At 44.6% G+C, this 23454-nt stretch overlaps 3 protein-coding genes and 1 long non-coding RNA gene across 6 annotated transcripts in view; 2 read left to right on the top strand and 2 right to left on the bottom strand.

The window, feature by feature from the left end:
* Positions 1–1106: 1106 nt before the first annotated feature.
* On the bottom strand, positions 1107–3348 carry LOC106575288 (motile sperm domain-containing protein 2). Its single transcript, XM_082963452.1, has 4 exons — positions 3247–3348; positions 2771–3157; positions 2521–2623; positions 1107–2181 (listed from the first exon to the last, which is right to left on the bottom strand). Exons 2-4 carry the CDS (start codon positions 2863–2865, stop codon positions 2029–2031), a joined length of 351 nt encoding a protein of 116 aa, XP_082819578.1. The 5' UTR covers positions 2866–3157; positions 3247–3348; the 3' UTR covers positions 1107–2028.
* A 2228-nt stretch (positions 3349–5576) lies between these two features.
* On the bottom strand, positions 5577–7124 carry LOC145861355 (uncharacterized). The gene is made up of 3 exons (XR_014381088.1): positions 6641–7124; positions 6089–6198; positions 5577–5709 (listed from the first exon to the last, which is right to left on the bottom strand). It is a non-coding gene; the product is annotated as an uncharacterized LOC145861355 (long non-coding RNA).
* Positions 7125–7194: 70 nt separating this feature from the next.
* gemin8 (gem (nuclear organelle) associated protein 8) lies at positions 7195–9392 on the top strand. Its single transcript, XM_014151726.3, has 4 exons — positions 7195–7302; positions 7574–7619; positions 7792–8188; positions 8409–9392. The coding sequence occupies exons 2-4, from the start codon at positions 7617–7619 to the stop codon at positions 8666–8668; spliced, it is 660 nt and encodes a 219-aa protein (XP_014007201.1). The 5' UTR covers positions 7195–7302; positions 7574–7616; the 3' UTR covers positions 8669–9392.
* Positions 9393–11646: 2254 nt separating this feature from the next.
* LOC106575289 (neuronal membrane glycoprotein M6-b) overlaps positions 11647–23454 on the top strand; it is a 35225-nt gene continuing 23417 nt past the window's right edge. The window contains exon 1 of one of the 3 annotated variants that reach the window (XM_014151725.3): positions 11647–11797. In XM_014151725.3, the coding sequence (XP_014007200.1) occupies positions 11794–11797 (4 nt within the window). In that variant the 5' untranslated portion in view covers positions 11647–11793. Of the gene's footprint in view, positions 11798–18504; positions 18882–23454 lie in introns of those variants that run through there. The other 2 variants (XM_014151724.3, XM_014151723.3) reach the window with 2 other exon arrangements.

Here is a 23454-nt window from a genome sequence, read left to right as displayed (position 1 = left end):
TTGCCACTGTCCAATGTGGGCATCCTAGTGCAGCCTGCTATAATTGTCACATCATACTATTATATTCCCCTGAGATCTGTAGCTTGTTTGTCGTGCAATCACTAAAAGCTGTTTTTGTTCTGCTTCCCGTCTCACACAATATATAACTGTTGGTCCCCCCATTTCCATCCCTGGGGTTTTGACACATGGTAATTAGCTTCTTACTACACCCCCACAATGGCTCACATACTCTTCTCTTTATGGATTTCTAGTATAACCAACATTTGGGTGGCAGGCAGACATAGCCTACATAGAACGAGGACACATCACAAAACAGTTGTGGAACATGTTCTTTGGTTTCAAGCCAAGACCGACCAATAGCTGATATTACAGTTCATTAGTCTCCAAAGTGTCCAATAGAAGTATAAGAAATTGGTTTAAGCTACAGAACCATTGTCAACAATGACAAATAGAAGATGGGGGCAATACGATCACCACTTAAGAATCACACATACTTTATCTAATGTGCCAGTTGCTGTAGATCTCTACATCTGTTCTTGGAAGGCAGTACCTCAGCATCAAAGGGGGAGTTAAATAGTGAATCACACTCAATTAGTATAATAACAGTCAAGATAATTACACAAGCAAACTACTAGTGAGAGAAAAAAACACCTAGTGATCACATCTGTCACACGGAATGCGTGTCAGCCATTAAATCGTAAATTTGTCTGAGGTGTATCACCAAGCCGCCATGTCCCCAGCTAATCAGCGGAGGTGTTGGCAGGAGAATGTTTGTTTCTCTCTCCATCTACACCTCCCTCCAGAACGCCTGTCACATCAGCAGAGGTGAAAGGTCACCCCGGCACCATCTGCTCAAGGCGGGGGTCCTCCGCCAAAAGATGCCAACCACACACTTGCAGTAGAGTAGACCAATTAAAACCAACGTTGCCTATTTCGTTCAGAAAATGTATACGTGTCACTCCCAATCCCTTGAAGTGAGTTGGATGTGGAGTGCATAGTGACAGACAGGTGGTTAATAAAACAACAACCCATTGATTACTTCCGTAAATATCTCAGAATGTGCTTCAGAGGACAATTATTTTCCATTGGTGTCAATGGGAGAGAGGTGAGTGAGTGTTATCTTTTAATCAAATCAATAAATGTGTTTATTTCATAGAGTGTATGTAGGTATTTGGCTGGTTCTGCTTCTTCAGCTGAATCGAGGGAAAATGCTACAGGACTGTTACAATGTAACAACTAATGTAAATTACACTGTAAAAACCCCAAGATGACATGTTGGCTATAAAATTATATTCATGGTCTTCCATTCATATAAACCCATAGTAAATAGTTCAAGTTAGACATAATTCAGAAGATAGGTTAAAAAGGTCCAAATGAGCTGTTTTTATCGCAATATCAAATTATTTTCTGGGTAACAATTAAGTACCTTACTGTGATTTTAACTGAAACCATGGTCAAAAAGAAACAAAAATTAATTTTTAGCAAAGTGCAATTTCTCAAGCAATAATTTAGCTAGGACTGTCTGGGTGTGGTCTGAGTGGGTAGGGGAAAACTGAAAACTAGCTGTTATTGGCAGAGAGGTTTGGAACGATCTTTCTTATTGGTCTATTAAATAATTTATCGCCTGGTGATGTCACCAGGCAGGCTAAAACTCCATACCATCAAACGGTCATGGCGAGAAGGGCTCCAGCTTTTGTCAAATTAATGAAAAATGTTTCTAACCTTAACCTAATTCTCCTAACCTGCTACGAAAAGTAAAGTCTGACGTTAATTTGACAAAAGCTAGATCCCTTCGAGCCATCACCCACTCAAACAGCTCTTACACTAAAAGGGCATTATCATTACTTTCATAATTTCACAGTATTATTCCAACCTGATAGTGTGGAAATATAATTATATTCAGTGTCCAAAGGCCATAGAGTGAATTGCGAGTAGTTCCTCATATTTCTGCTCCAATCAGAAATCCACTTTCATCCTGACTCCACTGTAACTGGTCCTTTGGTCTTCTTCCTCCACTGTAGGAAAGTTTCAAAATGGCCACTCCCCAGTGTACTGTATGTAGAGGGCGGAGAAACCCAAGGCCGTCAGTGCAGTCACCAGTACAGTCAAGAGCTTCTGCCACCACAGACAGCGGTCCATCTTCTGTTCCAGCCTGTAGCTGCTGGTCATCAACTGAAAGAGCTGGGGGAGGAACAGAGGGCACCAATAGCAACCAGCGCATATTCATTAGGCACCAAATGGAAGAAAACAGACCTAAACATGGTGGACTACCTGCCCTTGACTTCAGCTGCAAAACATTTAAAGACGTTTTTTCCCCCTTCCATATGGAACACGACCCAGGTGAAGTATCGGACCTTTTTCAGACCACAGACTGACTTCAGATGGACTTGATAGACTGAAAAGCGTTTCAGCAGGCAAAGATAATAGTAAATATGTAATTGTCTTACTGATACATTTGCATAATAAGGGTGTGTGTGTGTGTGTGTGTGTCAGTGTCTGTCGCCTGAGGTCACAACTCACCGTGGTGTGCTTCTCTTGGTAGCCATTGGTCTCCATTTTGTTAGACCTGTCAGTCACAGGGCTGAGTGCCGACTTGATGCCCTCCAGCATGCGACACCGCAGTCTGAAGGTAAAGAAAGTAGAAGACCATTGGTTAACAGTCCCTACATGTGTCCTCGAAGCCTTGTTACCTTTGGTGACAGTCAACAAACCAGTACTCATAAAAACTGGTTTGAGTTGTGTTCTGTGTGTGTACAATGGATGATGCTACCTGTGCTCCATTATTTTAGCCTTTGGGACACCCTTCCAGAACTGGGCAAGGTCTGTGCTCCCCCCACCGCTACTTGGCTCCATCTCAGCAGCCATGATTAAGAAGTGATCATGAGGAGAGCACAGGGACCCTGAGAGCCAATCAGAGAGGAGGGAATTCGACCACAAGCAATTAGAGGACAGCAACAATTCCACATGGGCTAGTCCTTGACCTTCTCAAAACCTGAATGATGGGTTTGTATTACATAACGACAGAGGAGATGGAAGAATTAGGGCTACGATATGTAGTACCTCCATGCAGGGACACAGTGATTTCCATACTCTCACCCGCCCCACAGCTGCTACTGCTTGGCATCACCCTGTACTTCTCTGGGGCTGTGGTCCGCACCTGCGGCAAAACACAAACAAGGGTGCTCTCATACGAGTACATTGTAATGATGCAATCACACATTTAAAAAGAGCAACATGAGAACTGACCTTGAAGGCCACTTGGTTTTTGGTGACATTATTAAGCACGATCAGACATCTCTTCTCACCCTCTCTGTGGCCAAAGCACAACTCATCATCAGGACTGGAAAAAGAGAGTGAGAGTGTGGGAGCCACATATCATCTAGCAGCCTCAGTGTAAACAGTGGCCTCATAACCTTAAAAGGTAGTGTGATGTCTGTGGTTGGAAACTGTGTGACTCAATACGTTTTGGAAGTGCTTACACTATACTGTGTGTATCAGGGGAATTACACAGAATCCAAAGCTAACCTGATATAGAGTAAAGTGCCTTTGAAAGTGACGGTTGGCCTACGGGATCCTTTCCATCTGATGGAGCCATCATTGTCCCCATCCTGTGCCAAGTATACCTACCTCAGACAAATAGAAATAAAGGACACTAATGTTACTGTTGTTGATATCATTCAATGCACTTATGAGATTCGAAAGTGTAACAAAGCTCATTATTAAAACCAAGGGGCGTCGTAAGGGGAACGAAGGACAACATTTCTGGTTCTGAGTGTAGGAGAGCTCGGCTCCAGGGTGTCCTTGGCCTCCAGGTCATCATCCTTTGACTCAGTGTCATCCTCTTGTCCAGTCTCTGATATGGGGTTCTGGAAGACGTCATCAGGCAACGGTGGGTAACTGAATTTGAATGGGTCCTGGGAGAAAATGAGAAAAGTACTCCATAGTAAATGCGATGCATTTGTATTACATCAATTATATATCAATGTAGTATAACGTACTGATGATGAATTCTGGCAAGGTGTGTGTATACAAAATAGTATTGGTTTATGTACTGTATGCATAATACCAGCAGATGGGGTTGTTTGTATGCATGCAAGTACGTGTGTGCACATACACAGTAGCTTTACATGAGAACATGGATGTATGACTCTTGTATGTCAGTCATGTGTCTGTCTTGTGCATCATATGTACTGAAAGTAACGTGCACGCATGTTGTCATGGTAGCCAAAGGGCATACACAGATGTTTTAACATCTGCATGTGCTTATGTTCTCAGTAGATATTTGGATGTATGGGGGTCATTGTGGCCATTGAGTGGTAAGTTACACACAGTTCCTCCCATGTAGGACCCGAGGTGCTCCCCATCAACATAGATCTGGATGTCACTCTTGGAAACAGACTTCAGCTTGTCGATGGCGTCTTGACTGAGCATGTCCTTCACTATTTTAAATGCCGCTATATTTATTGCCTACATTCTCTGTAGGGAATAAAGGCATGCAATTGGGTTCACTGAGTCCTTTTACACTATGGGACCAAATGCACCAGATGGAAGCCACAGGCGGCTGGTGGCAGCTTAATTGGGGAGGACGAGCTCATAGTAATGGCTGGAAGGGAATAGATGGAATGGGATCGAACCCATGGTTTCCATGTGTTTGGTACAATTCCATTTACTCCATTCCAGCCATTACTATGAGCTGTCCTCCCCTCAGCAGTCTCCTGTGTTGGCAGCACACCAGAAGAAAGGGATACTTACAGAGCAATCTAGGGTAATACACTTGGAAGCAATTGATTATATATTTGATCAAATCCATGTCCTACAAGAGAAGAGAGAATTCCTATCATTCAAATAAATATTTTCAACAAATAAACCAATAAATCTTTCAACCCGGCATGTGAGGAGAAACTTATTTTGAAAGCACACAGCTGTACTGTATGTCTCCTGACATATTTTGAGCCCCAAGCTAAGACATGACCCAGATTGGGCAACAGAGAATACTTTGTCGCAACGTACTCCAGACAATGCTACTGTTTATATGTAAAGATCCACTCAGTGACTTGTTAACACAAAATGTTTGGACATTGATACCAAGTTCCACAAAACAAATCAGCTAGAGGGGAATGAGAGGAGAGCCGACATCTTACAACAGAGCTCAGACCCGCTACGGACATGTCAAAGATCACGGTGAGGGGAATCCCTGGTTCCCGCCGGGCGTAGCTCTCCAACCAGAAGGCCACGTGCCTTTTCTTCTCCGTCAACATCTTCACATCCTTCATGTGCAACTTAACCCTGAACCAGACTGAGCAGACAACATACGTGTAAACCTCAGTGGCCTTCAAGGCAGATACCCAAATAGCTCAAAAAGACAAACTGTAATCCACCATACAAAAATTCAAGATTGCCAATCCTAACTTGAATTATGTGTGCACCTAAATCAGGAAACTACAATCTGAATAGTGAGATGCATAGAAAATTGATCACAGCACCCCAAAGAGGATGAGGCTTTTACAAGAGATAAAATGATGAGGGTGGCCATAAATTAGGTCTCAGAAACAACATTTTCACAACAGAACCAGATTGTCAGTGTTTAATTATTATTATAATTTTTTTTTTTTTAAATACATACACAGTTTGTTGCCTTCTTTATCGTAGCCGTGGAGATAATGCATGCCAGACTCAAATAGAGACTTTTGAACAGAGCTTTCATGATGTCTGGAAGACAAAGGGATATTAAAAAATGAATCAAACCGGACTATCAATGCTGTCTATAATAATAATAATACATTATTCTTACATATTGTACTTATATAGCACTATCCATTACATAAAGACATTTCAAAGCTGGAAACATCTTATCAACACCATCATGTCCAACCAGTGGAAGTTTGTCAGCTATTTGCAGAATGCACAATAACAGGGTATGTGTCCTAGCCAAGCTATTCTACTGTTCTTTGTTGGAGCTATACATTCATTAATACAGCTATACATTATGGGACAAGGCCCCTGGTTGACATCAAGTCCCTGTAAAAGCAAAGGTCAATCCACCATTCAGTTTGGATTATTTTCTCCACTGAAGACTCTCATCGATCACCTTCAAGGTGTCCTCCACCACAAAATGGCGCCATTCCAGATAACCGTCAACCAAAACATCATCCTTCCATAACCTGTCCACATCCCTGGAGTCATACTTGTCTGGTGAGTCTGTGGGAAAATGGATGACACTCAGTATTATTACTCTGTGCGTTTGTGTGGTACATTGAATTCAGTGGAGCTGCAGTACACTGCTTCTGTCTTTTAAAAAATGTGTGATAGTTTCAGGTTAAAATACTCGACTTATGATTGGTATGGACAACTATGCAGCATCAAAACAGTGGCATGTACTGCACCACACACACCTGGGTTGATATGCACTTCAAAAGGTGTAAATGCACATGGATTTCAGTGTTCTCAGGAGAGATTTTTGCTGTTGTTGCGCAACCCTACTCGATACACACACAGCTGTTCCAGGACTACAAGTAGACACCGGAGCGCTCACCTTAATCGTTTTCTTGTTTCCTCTATGTTCATTTGAATGTCCTGTTTGAGAGGAAATGTTTCAAAATATCGCTAATTCTACAACTTGTACTGTTATTATTAGGATTACCTGCTATGATATTGCGTCTGTCGTGCTCAAAAGACAAGAAACCAAAACCAATTGGTTAGGATGTGTACCTGGCGCGCTGTCTGGGAGGAAGTAGACCATGATGTTTCAATATGTCAGCTGTTACAGACAACTAACAGACAAATTGACACTCCAAATACTGAAAAGCCACAACTCCATTTCGACAGTCTGACCCTGCCACTTTGATTGGTAAAGGCAAAATGGATGCAATGAGGTTGGATAGTTTACAACAGATTTTGTAGTCAACATTATAATGACAACAAAAACAAACGATTTAATTTGGACTACAGCTGTAGCAGAGCACATGCATGACGCACAAATTGCATATAGAAAATATTCGGCACCTGTGTGTGTGCCACTGCCAATTGACAGGTGAACTTCTCTAGACCAGAGTTTTACCTAACTTGATCCTGGGGCCCCCCATTACTGCACGTTTTGGGTTTTGCCCAAGCGATATACTCAAATAACCAACTTGCTCTATATGTATTCGTTTGAACTACTATCCACTAGGTGGCACCATGTTGTCGTGAACTAAATATCTCTATGTTTTCAAAGGCTTCTGGGAGATTTTTTCCTCCTGGTTCTTGGTTGCTGTATGCAGCGCGTGCGTTTGTCATCGCTTGGGTGTACTGCACTATATGAAGGTAACGAACTATATACGTTATGTATCGTGCATTTATTCACAATGAGATACCGTCTATAATAATGTTATAGCTATTGACGTTTGAGGATTTATCTATTTTATTTCTGGCGTGTGTCTAACCGCCAGCTGCCTCCATCTTTGTGTTGATGTCGTTGCTAGCTTCTGATAACTTGCTATGGCTTCCCTGGAGCTCCTATGCTAGCCAGCTAACGTTAGCTAGTACTTGTTTTGAAATGAAGTGTATTATGACCACAATGCATTTCCCTTTACAGACAGTAGCTGCGATCTAAACCACGCTGCAGGAGAAGCACCACTATGGTAAGGTGCCTTTCTAGAATCAAGATACCACATTGGACCTTTTTGGTTAGCCTAGTTCTGTACTTTTTGGTTAGTTTTGCACGTGAACGTTGATGAAACAATTGTATGTTGGTTGGATGTTATCAATGAATCATGGTGATAAGTGTCATCCATCCTCTGTTGTCCTGGACAGGAGGACCATGGTAGCATCTACTCCTGGTTTGCCCACCCTGTGTATGGCCACTACTGGCAGCATTACCAGCAGGCTATGAACTGGCACCAGAGACACAGGCAGGCCTACAGAAAGGCCTGGGAGGCTGCCTACGGGCCAGGTTACCCCCAACAGTACCCCACTGCCCCCCAACGCTATGCAGACTGGCATGGGGGAGAGAGTGGGGGGAGAAGGGCAGAGGAGACGGTCGCTGATAAGGACCATGTGGAAGAGGATTTGGAGGGGGGCACAGATGACGAGGAGGGGGACGGGGAAAGTGGCTCGGACAGCGAGATCGAATGTGATGTCAGCAACATGGAGATCACAGAGGAGCTGCGCCAGTATTTTGCCCAGACTGAGCGGCACAAGGAGGAGCTCAGTGAGTGTGTGTGTGTCAGTCAGTCAGTCAGTCTCTACATCTAAAAGTTCCACAATGAGTGTTAATAACTTTATAACCCCCTGACACCACAGTCATGTTTTTTTCTTATCTTATTGCTGTATAAGTAGACAACTTAAAGCACCATTAAAAGTACATTTAATGAATTACGAAGTATTCTGAGGCTGACTTTAAAAGCTTTGTCTTGTGTTCCTCCTCACAGAGAAGCAGCAGCAGCTGGATGCGGAGCAGCAGGATAATTACGTGTTGGCCGACCAGGACATGCACAGAATACCCTGGCACAGCAGGTCGCTGCCCCCCTCTGAGCGGCCGGGCGAGCGCCGAGGCGCTGAGATGAAGAAGCTGTACGGGGAAGACGCGGCAAAGATCCAGGGCATGGAGACGGCCATGCAGCTCACCTTCGACAGAAACTGTGACAAGAAACAGCCCAAATACTGGCCCGTCATCCCTCTAAAACTGTAGGTCCACTACGGACATCTGTCTTCTTCCAATGGAGCTCACCCACACACTGCTCCAGTCTAGACCACCCCCTGAAACATAGAGCTGAGAAACTGGGTCATGTTCAGTAGGGAGGAAACAGATTGAAACAGAGAGGTACTACCTGCAACCTGATCAGAAGTGCCTAAACATTCCCCTCCTCTCACCATAACATCTTATGTCAACCAACATTTTTTTTGGGGGGGGGATTTTGTTTCTGTCATTCTTAGTCAGTTATTTGTGTTCTTCTGGTTTCACAATGAAATGACAAAGTCATAAGATGGAGGCAGAAGAAGAGGACAAGTATACACAATTTGCATAAATGTTAAAGCTCCCCCAGCAAATTGAGTTTACAGACTGAAAAGTGAATCTCTTTTTCAGGCCACCTGTTCTGTCAACGAGCATGGTTTCATGTCCAGGTAGCCATCAATCCAAAATCTTATTGTTATCGAGGTCTTGTTTTTTGGGGGTTTTTTTTGCAGGATTTCTTTCCTAGTTAATTCAACCCTAAAGGAAGAAAGAGATCGTTTTGATTTCATCGTCTTCAGACACTCCGACTCAATGTTTGTCTGCTTCTCAACATTGATGGGTTTTGTCTGCCCCAGCGTGCTCAGGTACAACAATGTGTTTGTTTCTTCCTGTGTGTCTGTTTCATATCAAAATCGTAAGCTTGTTGATATAGTTTTGAATAAAGAATGTTTGTGATGAATTGAAACTCTAAATACGTTATCAGATTTGAAATGTCAAACTTTGTCAGTGAGGCTAGTGATCATTTATGGCCCTGTAAATTGAATTACATTTACATTTACGTCATTTAGCAGACGCTCTTATCCAGAGCAACTTACAAATTGGTGCATTCACCTTATGATATCCAGCGGAACAACCAATTTACAATAGTACATCTATATCTTTTGGGGGGGGGGGGGGTAGAAGGATTACTTTATCCTATCCCAGGTATTCCTTAAAGAGGTGGGGTTTCAGGTGTCTCCGGAAGGTGGTGATTGACTCCGCTGTCCTGGCGTCGTGAGGGAGCTTGTTCCACCATTGGGGTGCCAGAGCAGCGTGATGGTGAGATCATGGAACGGGCAGTCCTTCCCCGGGAGGAAGAGCAGCTCCGTCTTGCCGAGGTTCAGCTTGAGGTGGTGATCCGTCATCCACACTGATATGTCTGCCAGACATGCAGAGATGCGATTCGCCACCTGGTTATCAGAAGGGGGAAAGGAGAAGATTAATTGTGTGTCGTCTGCGTAGCAATGATAGGAGAGACCATGTGAGGATATGACAGAGCCAAGTGACTTGGTGTATAGCGAGAATAGGAGAGGGCCTAGAACTGAGCCCTGGGGGACACCAGTGGTGAGAGCACGTGGTGCAGAGACGGATTCTCGCCACGCCGCCTGGTAGGAGCGACCTGTCAGGTAGGATGCAATCCAAGAGTGAGCCGCGCCGGAGATGCCCAACTCGGAGAGGGTGGAGAGGAGGATCTGATGGTTCACAGTATCAAAGGCAGCAGATAGGTCTAGAAGGATGAGAGCAGAGGAGAGAGAGTTAGCTTTAGCAGTGCGGAGAGCCTCCGTGACACAGAGAAGAGCGGTCTCAGTTGAATGGCCAGTCTTGAAACCTGACTGATTTGGATCAAGAAGGTCATTCTGAGAGAGATGGCAAGAGAGCTAGCCAAGGATGGCACGCTCAAGAGTTTTGGAGAGAAAAGAAAGAAGGGATACTGGTCTGTAGTTGTTGACATCGGAGGGATCGAGTATAGGTTTTTTCAGAAGGGGTGCAACTCTCGCTCTCTTGAAGACGGAAGGGACGTAGCCGGCAGTCAAGGATGAGTTGATGAGCGAGGTGAGGTAGGGGAGAAGGTCTCCGGAAATGGTCTGGAGAAGAGAGGAGGGGATAGGGTCAAGCGGGCAGGTTGTTGGGCGGCCGGCCATCACAAGTCGCAAGATTTCATCTGGAGAGAGAGGGGAGAAAGAGGTCAAAGCATAGGGTAGGGCAATGTGAGCAGGACCAGCGGTGTTGTTTGACTTAACAAACGAGGATCGAATGTCGTCAACCTTTTCAAAATGGTTGACGAAGTCATCTGCAGAGAAGGGGGGGGGGGGGGGATTCAGGAGGGAGGAGAAGGTGGCAAAGAGCTTCCTAGGGTTAGAGGCAGATGCTTGGAATTTAGAGTGGTAGAAAGTGGCTTTAGCAGCAGAAACAGAGGAAGAAAATGGAGGGAGGAGGGAGTGAATCTTGGTACATTCATTTAATTGGGTCTGTGTTCTGTTTATATATAAGAATCAAGCCACTGAGTGGATTCTGGCATAGTTCTAGTTAAGGTTTTGGGCCGATTCTTTTTTTAAATTTTTTTAAAGCAACTTCACCTAACCTTAGTCTTACTGTCACAGGAAACTAGGTGGTCCAACTGCTAGAAAATAGGCCAGCACACAGAACCAGAGTTAGGTCTACACATGCTTGACATTTACGGTGAGGTCATGGTGCAACAAACCGTTGGTGGCGTTCTGTGTCAGGGTAAGGAGTTGCAAAGGTCTTCCGTCACCTGGCATTTCACTCTTAGACCACTGCCACGAGGTCAAATGTGATATTTTATAGATAATTTCCTCCCCAACCATAAACACTGAATTTACTTCTCTTGTTCCCTTCAAGTTTTTTCAATTTTACAAAAACAACCCCCCCCCCCCCCAAAAAAAAAAAAACAAAACAACATTACTATGCAGGTGGTATCACATCCCCAGCGTCGTCCGGGTTTTGGCGGGGTAGGTCGTCATTGTAAATAAGAATTTGTTCTTAACTGACTTGCCTAGTTATATAAAGGTTAAATCAAATAAAAAAATACATCAAACATGTCATAATAGAAATCAAAATATGTTGGATGCAATTTTGTTGCAGACATTAGTAAGCTTTTCTATTGACTAAAAAGGGCCCAAGGCCCAGCAGCGACGTCACTCACCCTTCCCCAGTCCCTACCGGATGGGGTGCATTGATTTCGGGGAGAGCGTTCGTGCACTGGTGCTCCAGCGCGCGCCCTGCACGAAACTGCTCCCCGCTTGCAGAACTTTTTGACACATCGCATCGGTCAAGCACTGAAATTCTACGAAAGTAACACAATGGGTAGGTGCAATTATTAATACCCAAATACTTTCCTTTTCGTTTCTTCAACTGGAAAAGACATACCTACACAAGTTGTCTTTGTTTAACTTCTTCATGCTTGGGTACGTTTTTAATGTCATAGCAATAGTGTTCAACAGGTTAGAGTGCTTGATTTAGTGGGCACATAGTCGTAGCCTACAAGCACGATCAATTGACAAGATTAAGTCGATGTTAAATGGATTTTCTTTATGGTGGCAGGTATAAATTCTATAATCTGAACTGTGCGCTCATAGTTCCTTTACCTAATCTAGTCTACAGGCTAATGCATGAATGCTGAGCATTTTCTGTGATTTGGCTGATTTTACGCAACGACAATAAAAATAATAATCCAACAAACTAATAGGTTTAAAGAATGTAGTGGCCTACAGTTACTAAATCGTTTTTTATTGTTTTGTATTCAGTATTATATTTTATATTATATCAGCTTTTTCTGTTTACACTAATAAATTAAGTGAATGCGGTGACAGATCGTGTCTGTGTGAATCTGGGTGCACGTCCTTGTGTGTGTGTCCTGGCCCCTGTTGTAGCCCAAGTGGATGGGAAAGAATTCAAGTGCTCTGTCCCAGCTGTTGCCTTGGAATAATCAATTTAACACTGGACATTCTCCATGGAGTCTGATGGCAGACTACTCTGCCCCAACATAGACTGGGGATATTCTCGTTGTGAAATTGTTTCTGCATGCTGTGTGAGCGCTGAGTTATAAATGCAATGTATGAGTTTGACTTGTGACACTGACTGACTGATCAAAAGGGAACCATCGTGCTCTACACTGACTGACTACCCATGAGGACCTCACTTATTTGACCGTGACAGATTTGCATGACACTGGCTGTGCTCTCTAGCGACAGCAGCCTTTAACACTCTGACCCAGGGAGGCAGTGACGCCATCTCTCTCTCCTCTCTCTTTGCTCTCCTCTCTGGTTGGTTAGGAAGCTGTTGAGTTACTGCTTAATGAAGCGCTTCACAGACAGAGATGGCTCCAATTGGCTCTTTTCTTTCCCCTGAAACTATTCCACAGGTACTGAAAATGAGAATGTGTTCTTAGTCAATTTACCTGGAAAAATAAATGGTCATTGTTTATTTAACTAGGCAAGTCAGTTAAGAACAAATTCTTATTTACAATGATGGCCTAGGAACAGCAGGTTATCTGTCTTGTTCAGGGGCAGAACAACAGATTTTTACCTTGTCAGCTCAGGAAATCGATCTAGCAACCTTTCAGTTACTGGCCCAATGCTTGAACCACTAGGCTACCTGCTGTTGATTGTGAGTTGAGCAGCGAAGATCCTCTTAAACACACACTTGACGAACACAAGCACAGACACACACACACACACACGCACTTGGTGAACGAACATAGGATATTTAGGTAAACAGAGGACCGGAGTGGAGGCCTTGCTCCACTTCTCACTGTTAAGAAATCGCCATGACCGCCATTGGCTGTCTGGCTACTGTAGCCATGCCTGTGGTAGGAGCCATTTCTGAGACTTTCATGCAACCATTGGTTTCTCTGGTCTCTGAGACGGAAGATGGAGGGATCGTTGAGGTGAATTGTTGCCATAGCGACACCTATGTATGCTGGGAGTTTAAAGGCACCATCTCAATCCTGTTACGTGTGATTTGGGGACACTCATGTGCGCGAACATACACACACACATATACACACTCACAGGCCGAGCATGCCCATTTGTAGCCGTCAATCTTTCTTTCCATCTACATGGGAACCATAATGATGATGATACTAACCTCCCAGGCCTGTACGTTCTCTCTCCTGCAACATTACTTATTATTGGCCTCTGAATGATCGCTGTAAAGGATTCCATTGGAGCGACAGGCTAGGGGCAGGTGCAACATTTTAACATTTTCCTGGGTGGTGGGGGGGCGGGTTGTTTTGAAGCAGAGGCCCTGGTCATGTGACCCTGGCTTCCTGGGGGATATATGAAATGGGGTGGGGGGGGGGGGGGTACCTGCTGTGGGGATGTGATGTGACATCATGTTGAGCTGCCTGCAGTATCTGGGCCAGAGGGATTACGGGGCTAGTCAGATAAAACATGGGGGGGGGGGGCTGGGTAAAGCATGTCAGCAAAGACAGTGGTGAGATATTGTGAGTTGTCAAGGGAGACCCCCCACTCCCGCCTCGATTTCCATCCTCAGCTCCTTGGCTTTTGAGCTCTCTGACTAGAAGATGTTGCACGAGATAGACGGGAAGCAAAATGCATTAGTGATCTGTTTTATCAAACAGTGGTTGCTTCTCGAGAGGAAAGTTGTGACCTGTCCCCTGAGTTATTCAGACACTTTCATCCCAATGTGTCTCCATTCCTGGGATCTCAGTGTTTGTCTTGGAGTCCCTTGAACCCTCAAACTCCCCTCCCCTCCCTATATGACTCCCCTCCGTATGTAACTCCCCTCACACCCCCATATGTCTAGGGATGGATGCTGACTCAGCAAATTGTCGGCCCACACCATATAGTTTAGCCAGAGTTAAGGTGAGGAAACTAGAGTTGCAGGTGTTTTCATTTAGGAAGTGTCTGAGAGCCAAGTCAGACGCGACCAGCGGTGTTTGCATGGATGTACATGTGTGAGTGAATCTGTATGTGTGTGCTCTAGTTAAACTGTGGGGAGTGAGTATGAGCAGGTAAGGTCGTCAGCAGGATTGGGAAAGGTGCCGCCAGAATCTACAACTCTACCCCGCTGATGTTTGGTTACTAAGGATTAACTCTCTCCAGCATCCACGTTCAGAGTCCCCGATGAGAGGGAGCTAGGTGTCTCCTTAGCGACCGCCAGCGTAGGGGCGGGGCGAGAGCGTGCAGAGAATGGCCTGGTGGGAAAGTGGGTCATCCTGCCAGATTACGTCCCGCGTGCCCGGCTCTGTCCTCTCTGCTCCGTCTAACCAGGGGAGCAGAATAGGAGTCGCTGCCGTGTCACAGCCCTCCATGTGCTCTAGTCCCAGCTGTGGTTGACTTAATCAGAACATCCATTGGTTTTCTCCCAGCCAACGTTTCCCTTTTACAGGGAGCAAAGTCAATTAAAATGGCCAGGATTAGACTAAAGCTTCAGCAGGAGGCTCCTAATGCCCACTCCCAGATAATGTGTATTGTGTGTGTGTGTGTGTGTGTGTGTGTGTGTGTGTGTGTGTGTGTGTGTGTGTGTGTGGTGTGTGTGTGTGTGTGTGTGTGTGTGTGTGTGTGTGTGTGTGTGTGTGTGTGTGTGTCTGTATTAGTTAGCTTTTTTGGTTGCTGGTGTTTGTGATCAGTCGTCTGTGTCGATGAAACTCCATCCCCACCCGATAGGCAGTCGACACACATACCATCACTGGACAGGTTGCTGCTGTCCCAGGTTAGTAGGATACTAGACTCAGGCGACGGTTCAGAGAGGGTTCAGGGGTCAGACAAGGGCAGCCCGTTGGTGGAAACGCAGTAGGCTGGAGTACGGTGACCTAATGGGAGTCATGAGAATCATGGGAACTTCTTCTAGAACATGGGTGTGTCTCAAATTGCACCCTATTCCCTATATACAGTAGTTCACTACTTTTAGAGCACCATTAAATAGGGAATAGGGTGCCATTTGGGATGACGCAGATGCATGCAGAATGCCTCTAGGGGTGGTGTGCTTGGTGTTCTTGGTGCATTGAGAAAATCCTGTTGTTTTCTCTCCTTCTTTTCTCTAATGGATGGAGAGTCCCGCAAGCGGTGGAGGGGAGCAGGTCTTCGGGGGCTTTAAATAACTCTGAGAGGGAGGGAGACGGAGACCGCTTGAGGCGTAAACAAAAAAACATGACCGTTTGTTCTAAAGCCTCTGCCTGGGTGGCCATCCACTAGCTCTGGGGAGATGGTCTGTAGACGATGCCATAAGTTGAACCGCTGATGGCCTAGACAGAACATCCACCCACAGGGTTGATTATATCTGCTGCTGTTTCTTTTCCAAACTTGGCTAGACGCTCTTTACAGCCATCCATATTTAGCTGTCGGAGACACTGAAGACGTGTCCGAGGAACCGATAGCATCATTAGATTCATAGATTTCAATCAGCTATGACTGTTGCCATGTTGAGATGTCACCACAGCAACAGCGATTAACATCCCCTTGGGCTGACATAATCTCTCTGTTGAGTCGATATTTGAATCGACTCACATGTTGACTTGTAAAAGATCGGACCGATCCATTTTGCCAGGTCAGACACACATACATATCCTTTAACGGAATTGGTTAAGTTTTGTAAACCGATTTCCAAAATGGAGGTGCTTTGGGAGTGGGACAGAATTAGAGGACATAACTGCAGTGTTGTTTCCAGGGACATCAAAGGGAGGCCAGACTGTTCCTTTCTCCCCATTAACTCCACATCGGAGGGCATAATGGAGCCGTAATGGCCTCATTACTGGGAGAGTGACGACCCCATTGTGGCTCCAGCGGCTCTAGTTCCCCTCTGTTCCACAGTAATGAGGAAGGAGAGGCGTCCCGGTCCCGCTCCTTAATTTATATTCAGAGTTTTTTTTTTTATTATTATTTTGTGGAAATAAGAAAGTAAGTAGTCATTTCCTCTGAGGAATTAAAGGCAGTGTTCCATTGTTGAGCTCTTTATAAAGGGAAGCCATGTGGCTGACATCTTTGGTTCAGTGCATTTTCTGGGACATAGAATGAGTCAGCAAAGACTAGTGATCAGGGTGGCCTGATCTAAAGAGAGAGCGACAGAGAGAGAGTTAGGTATTGGCCTGTCTAGACCGCATTTGTTAGTCCTTAGTGGATAATATAGTCAGTATACAGGATGCAGTCATATGGCTACAGAGGATTAATATACAGGGATATTAAATCCCTCCATTCCCCAATGTCCCTCCCAACCACAGACTAACCATAGAAATATAATAACTATAACAGCTGTTTTTGGTATGACACTATGGTCAAGGATTCTATGATTGGGGCTGATAGCTACTCTACTTGACCAAAGCCCAATGTCTAATTCTGCAGGAGATTTCCAGAGAGGATATACAGTATTGGTTTGACCTGTTATATCTCCTAAATTGGAACAGATTGGATCCGAACCTCAAAGTGTGTGTAGTATGTGTGTATTATGTATGTGTGTTTCTGTGTGTGTATTATGTGTGTGCAGGAGGAGAGAGTGCCAGGGCCCACTGTATCTCATCTTCTGGACAAGTGCTTAATCTGTGACCCAGCATAAGGGATTATTGGATGTGGGGGGGAAATGGACCCTGAGGTTCACCCAGGAGGTTTGCTGTTTGCTCCCCCTCTATGACCATTGGATGGTGTGTGGGGGGGGGGGGGGGGGGGGGGGGGTTGGATGTCTATGTGTGTGTGACGATATTCAACCTTCAGGAGCTGTAGTGTTAAACTGCACTGTCCAGTGCTCAGCTCAGATAGCCAGCCTGAGCCTCCATGTGAAGATGTTTCCACCACATATTGGACCCTCAGAGTCTGACTCCTGATGACATTCTGTAAAACACCTGTGTTTGCTCTGAAAGCCCCTTTCCTGGACAGTTGTGTGGCTCTGCTACAACAGACAGAGCACTAGGCTTTGTCCAGCTAGACAGCAAGCGTTTGAGCTGCATTAGGCCACGTGCATCAGAATTAATACCTTATTTAAGAGGATTCGGGGCAGATGGCGTCCCTTTGTTTGAGGATGTGTGTGTATTAGAAAACGAGCTGAACAATAGTACACAGAGCAAATGAATTCAAATTAAATATGAATATGTTGTTTTTTCTTTGTAATTTTTTTTTTGTCCAGCATGAATTATCTTATATTTTGTTAGGATGGGAAAGTCTGTAACCATCCCCCATCCCCCAAACTGTAGGCCTATACACCAGAACTACACATCAAATAAAGCCTAGACTATTCTGTATTATTTTCTCTCTCTCTCTCTCTCTCCAGTATCTCCCTCTCTCCTCATCTCCCTCCCTCTCTCCTCTTCTCCTGCATCTCCCTCTTCTCCCCCTCTCCTCTTTTCCCGCATCTCCCTCTCCCTTCTCTTCTCCCTCATCTCCCTCTCCTCACTCTCTCCTCTTTTCCCTCTCTCCTCACCTCCCTCTCTCCTATTCTCAACTCTCTGTAGATCACCCACTCTCTCTCTTTCTAGCCCTCTAGTCACCAGATGGAGAGTGGGCGGTGTGTGTGCGTGTGTTTTTGTGTGATAGCTTCTGTGCGTTAGTGCAAGTTCATATGTGAGCGTTGACGTGTGTATTTTTGTGTGTCAGTACTGTGAGTTTGCACATTGGTGCATGTGTGCGCTAACAGATACAGCCTGCGGTGCAGTAACCTATAACCCTGATTTAAGGGGGGTGACCATCTCACTATCTGTATCTCTCTCTCCTTTTTTTCTCTCTTTCTCTTGTTTTCTTTCTCTCACCTGTGTGATATAGCTGTACACTCTTAGAAACAAAGGTGCTATATAGAACCTTATATAGAACCTTGAAGGGTTCTTCGGCTGTCCGGAGAACCCTTTGAATAACCCTTTTTGGTTGCAGGTAGAACCCTTTTGGATTCCATTTACAGAGGGCTCTACATGGAACCCAAAAGGTTTATACCTGGAACCAAAGAGGGTTCTACCTGGAATAAAAAATGATTTATCATATGGGGACAGCTAAAGAACCCTGTTGGAACCGTTTTTTCCACAAGTGTGGGGATGCTATGTGCCTGGAGGAAGGGATGGGTCATGTGATTGAGTTCATTCTATGCTATAAAATAGGGTGAGCGCTCAAAAATTTACCATGATCAACGTTTTTATCCATCGCCAAATTGTGATTGCAAGTGACATACACCCAAAGCGTTAGCTGGCATCGTTTAGGGACCACTAATCTGTGCAAAATCGGACAAGACCTTTGAATCTTGAAATGGGATTGTAGCCTAGTATATACAGAGGAGCTAAGCTTGCGGGAGGGGGTGAGGGAGGGAGAGAGAAAGAGAGAGAGAGAGAGCAAAGTCAGAATCCAAAAGCCAGGGAGAAAAAGTATTCAAAGGAAAACATTCCAAATGGATGGGACGAAGCCAGTCATGGAGTCTACCACAGAGGAAAACCAAGAGGAGAGGGAAGAAAGCAAAGGTACGGAATGGTCGTAGTTGTGATACGTAGCATTTTTGCGCGTTTCAACCGCACTGTTAGACTACTGCGCGATTTAACCTACTTGCAATGGCTTCGCTTCACGTGACACAAAAGCGCTGTTTTCTCCTCCTGCACTGTGGCTCGCTCGGGCATCTGTTTTATTAAGAGCCTTTTGCAAATGACAAAACATATTCCATAACATTCATGTTTTTTTGTGTCCCATCGACGTTGGTTTTTATTTGGACACGTTTTGCGCGACCAAGATAGAGGGGAGGGCGGAAGGCGCGCTCTCGGTTTTATGGAGCATAGTTAATGCCAATTTGCTTTGCTTTGCTGCAGCCATGTATAATCACCATTACCCTGTTTTTCAATAATGTGAAAATTACAAATTAGTCGTGTGGCCCATCAAAGGCGGGGTTGTCTCCTTTGTATTGTCTCCTTTGTATTTTTTTTTGTCTCAGGTGCGCGTATTGGTGTGGGCTAATGGTCAGGTGCATGGACCACTGCTGTCGAGATTGGATCTCATAATTGCGAAATAACCGTTTCACAAAGGGATTTTGCCATAGACGTGGTCGTCAATGTGACTGTCATTGTTATCTTTGGTTTATGGAATAGAATAATTAGGATTTGGGTCTTTTGTTCGGGTATAAGAGGATGGATGCAGCGCAGGGCGCCCGTGTGTTGACGACCGTGTTTGATGTAGATAAAAAAAAAACACATCCCTCTGTGAATAAGGGATCAGCCACACATAAACTGGGGTCCCGATCCACTTGACACATACCAAGCTTGGTCCTCTCGTTTCACATGATAACACTCGTAAAAACAGCAGCTTTTGACCATCATTGTTCATGGAATGACAAATTATACATAGTAGCCTTTAGGCAAGACATAATATTTTTTCCGATATATGATGGGTTGTCGTTGCCTTTGTCCATTTACAAAGCAGGGGGTGGGGCCGACTCAATTTGCCCAATGTATAGGAATGTATATAGGGATTACATTTGTATTTGATATAGGCTACTGGGGCAAAATAACACCCTTGTCCAGTCATTACCTCTCGGTAATCAGATAACAGGCTGCATTGTCCATCACCTCAATTAGGCTACACTATTTTACAATCACTATTTCAATCAATATGTTTTATACAGGCTATCGCTTGGTGCTACAGCCTACTAAATCTGATAGCAGCTGGTTATATTACCTCCCTGTGGCTGAGGTCAGGAGTTGAATGCACAAATCTGATCCTAAATCAGTTCTTAGGGGGCAGTGTTATGTAGCAGCTAAAGCTGTGTCCTCAGGGCTGCTCCTTTACCCTGCCACCCCATCCATCCATCCATCCTCCTGTTTCTAGCCATTTAACACCACACTCTTCGAAAAAAAAGTGTTCCCTTTTTGGTTCCAGGTAGAAATGGACTTATTTGGAACCAATTAACCAAAAGGGTTATACCTGGAACCAACAAGGGTTCTTCAAAGGGTTCTCTTATGGGGACAGCCGAAGAACACTTTTAGGTTCTGGATGGCACCTTTTTTTTTCTAAGAGTGTACAACATTACATGTCCATACGCTTTCTCTCCATCCCCCATCCATTCAATGCGTTGTTCAGATGTGGTTCCATTTGAATATGTTTTACATAGAGATTTACATTCAGTAGGCACACATGCTACATAGATATGTCATAGGGCTTCCCATAGCCAACAAATAGCCTACACTGACCTAACCATAATTACTAACACTAACAGCATCAGTGTTTGGGAGTAGTGAACTATACATATAGATTTTGCAGCAGCTTGGTGGTAGCTGAACTAAATTCAAATCTTGACAGTGTTTTCAGTAGTTAAATACTGTTTTGCCATGTATACAGCAGTGTAGCTAACTACTGGAACTACACACTACTGTTTTTGCAAAATGAAAATATGGGTGAAGTAGGCAACAGCATCCTTTTTCAGCATCAGACATGCCTAATTCTCACTTAAAACAGTTTTTGTGTTTAATAGGCCACATCACACAGGATGTTAACATCTGACTCCACAGCGATCTGTTTTTGCAACTTATAGTCTATGACATTTCAGATTCAGATATTATAATTGATCAAAAAGTAGTTTGGAGGTAGTGAACTACAATTTCAAGGTAACTTTAGTTAAGTCAACTGTGTTTTTCTCAAGGGTAGCTTTAGTGTAGTTTAACTTCAGTTTGAAGTAATCGGTAGCTTGGTAAACTTCAGAGTAGCTTCCCCAACACTGTATAACATCTCCTTAGGAAGTTCTCCTGTGGTGAATCATCTTACATGACACTTGCAGAACTAACGTGCTACAGGATATGTAGCTTATCTCTACAAAATTAACGTAACGTGATATCCTATGGTTTGGTCAGGGGTATGGATGTGGATGGCATTCACGGTGAGGGAAGGGGCCCGTGTGGCTGGCAATGTTTTCACGATCTACAACTGGAGTATATTCTACAGCTGTCAACATTCCACCATAATCCTCAGCATCTAAAAAATGGAAGAGATTTATAGTGACTAGGGCAAGCAGTTGAAGCTCTGCCATGTCATGTAAGAAGCTTTGTGTCTTGTATGTGCCAAGTGCCTCGCCTCCATTGGGGATCCAACAACATCAGTTGCACAGTAACAGCTGGAGATTCAGGAAACCAGGGAGCCTTGAGGTATCTAACCGAAGCGTTCTCGTAGGCCTAACACCTCAGTTGAGGCATCCGTCACAATTCATTATGTAATCTGATCAAAGATGTGACCTGACACCCCAGCCCCTTGCAATGTAGCCTATAAAACGTCTCTGCTGACATCTGTCACGCCCACCTTTCAGGCTGAAGGCAAACTCAACCACACACATTGGCTGTGATTTCGAACACCCAATTGGCATCCCTCCATGTATTTCTGCCAAACCCCTTGAGGAGGCTAGGTGGAGTTTCAGTTGGGCTACATTGTACTCCAATATAGTAGAGGCTGTGTGAGAGAGCGAGACTTCAAATGATTATAGTCTATATCCCTACTATCTGGACCTGTGGCGCCTCAGTACAGGGACTCCTCTCTGACCCTTTTGTATAATATAGGATAGTTAGTTATTCTCTCTCTCCTTTGGCCTTTCCTATTCCCTCCTCTTCCGCTCACTCTCTGCCACCATTTGCCGCTCGGTCAGTTCACCTCCGTCTCTCTCTCCCTCCCTCTCTTCTTCTCTTTCTCTCTATGATGTCAGACTGACTTAGCCAGGCATAAACCTCGTATTCTCCCTGTATCACCCAGGAAAGGAGGGAGGGGGCAGGGGTAGTATGTTCTCTCTTACGTAACTCTCCGCTGCGTTGCCGTCCACATCTTCAGATCACAACCGTGAGGGATTACATCATCATCACCACGGTGATGGGGCGTAACAGTGGAGCGCTGATGGGTTCTGTTTAATATATGAGTCGTAGGACATTTTCTCACTACCGTTCAAGCTTAACGCAGGCAGAGCACACGCAGCGCTATGCTCCTTTGTGCTAATCCCTCTACTGTACTGAACCTCTGTGTAAAGATTCTCAATGCAATGTATCCAACAGCAGGATAAGTGGATGCTATCAAATCAAATTATATTGGTCACATACACATGGTTAGCAGATGTTAATGCGAGTGTACAAAATGCCATTGGAATGTAGCACCGTAAGGGGTGTGTGTGAAATTCCCTGGTTACATTGAGTGCTGTTACAGGAAAGTCAGATTAATATAATAGTTTGATTAAAACGTTTAAATGCTTTGGAAGAAGAACAATTTCCCTAATAATCCTGTTTACATGGATACATCTGAAACCAGACTACCTGATGGGACTTTGATAAATGCAGAACATCGCCAATCAAAATAAACGTTCTACCACTGCCCAGAAATGTTCCACATGCACAAATTTGTTTGCATCCCTATTAGTGAGCATTTCTCCTTTACCAAGATAATCCATCCCCCTGACAGGTGTGGCATATCAAGAAGCTGATTAAACAGCATGATCGTTACACAGGTGTACCTTGTGCTGGGGACAATAAAAGGCCACTCTAAAATGTGCAGTTTTGTCACACAACACAATGCCACCGATGTCTCATGTTTTGAGGTAGCGTGCAATCGGCAGGCTGATTGCAGGAATGTCCACCAGAGCGGTTGCCCGAGAATGTAATGTTCATTTCTCTACCATAAGCCACCTCCAACACCATTTTAGAGAATTTGGCAATACGTCCAATCGGGCTCACAACTGCAGACCACGTAACAACGCCAGCCCAGGACCTCCACATCCGGCTTCTTCATCTGGGTCGTCTGAGAGGGGGAGGGGGGTTGGTGCTGAGAACTATTTCTGTCTGTAATAAAGCCCTTTTGTGGGGGAAAAACTCAATCTGATTGGCTGGGCCTAGCTCTCCAGTAGGTGAGCCTGGCTCCCAAATGGGTGGGCCTATGCCCACCCCTGGCTGCACCCCTGCCCAGTCATGTGAAATCCATAGATGAATTCATTTATTTCATTTGACTGATTTCCTTCTATGAACTGTAACTCAGTAAAATCTTTGAAATTGTTGAACGTTGCAATTTATATTTTTGTTCAGCATACTA

The sequence above is a fragment of the Salmo salar genome, chromosome 17, assembly GCF_965601325.2.
Source record: "Salmo salar chromosome 17, fSalSal1, whole genome shotgun sequence".
Lineage (NCBI taxonomy): Eukaryota > Metazoa > Chordata > Actinopteri > Salmoniformes > Salmonidae > Salmo > Salmo salar.
This window is presented reverse-complemented; position numbering and strand designations above follow the sequence as displayed.

What these genes read in the sequence shown, in the direction of transcription:
- LOC106575288 (XM_082963452.1), bottom strand. Translation starts at nt 2,865, where the DNA reads ATGGCTGCTGAGATGGAGCCAAGTAGCGGTGGGGGGAGCACAGACCTT. An exon ending in GCTAAAATAATGGAGCACAG is followed by an intron (nt 2,624 to 2,770) that starts GTAGCATCATCC and finishes CTTTACCTTCAG; the next exon opens with ACTGCGGTGTCGCATGCTGG. An exon ending in ACCAAGAGAAGCACACCACG is followed by an intron (nt 2,182 to 2,520) that starts GTGAGTTGTGAC and finishes TTCCTCCCCCAG; the next exon opens with CTCTTTCAGTTGATGACCAG.
- gemin8 (XM_014151726.3), top strand. An exon ending in GCGGCACAAGGAGGAGCTCA is followed by an intron (nt 8,189 to 8,408) that starts GTGAGTGTGTGT and finishes TCCTCCTCACAG; the next exon opens with AGAAGCAGCAGCAGCTGGAT.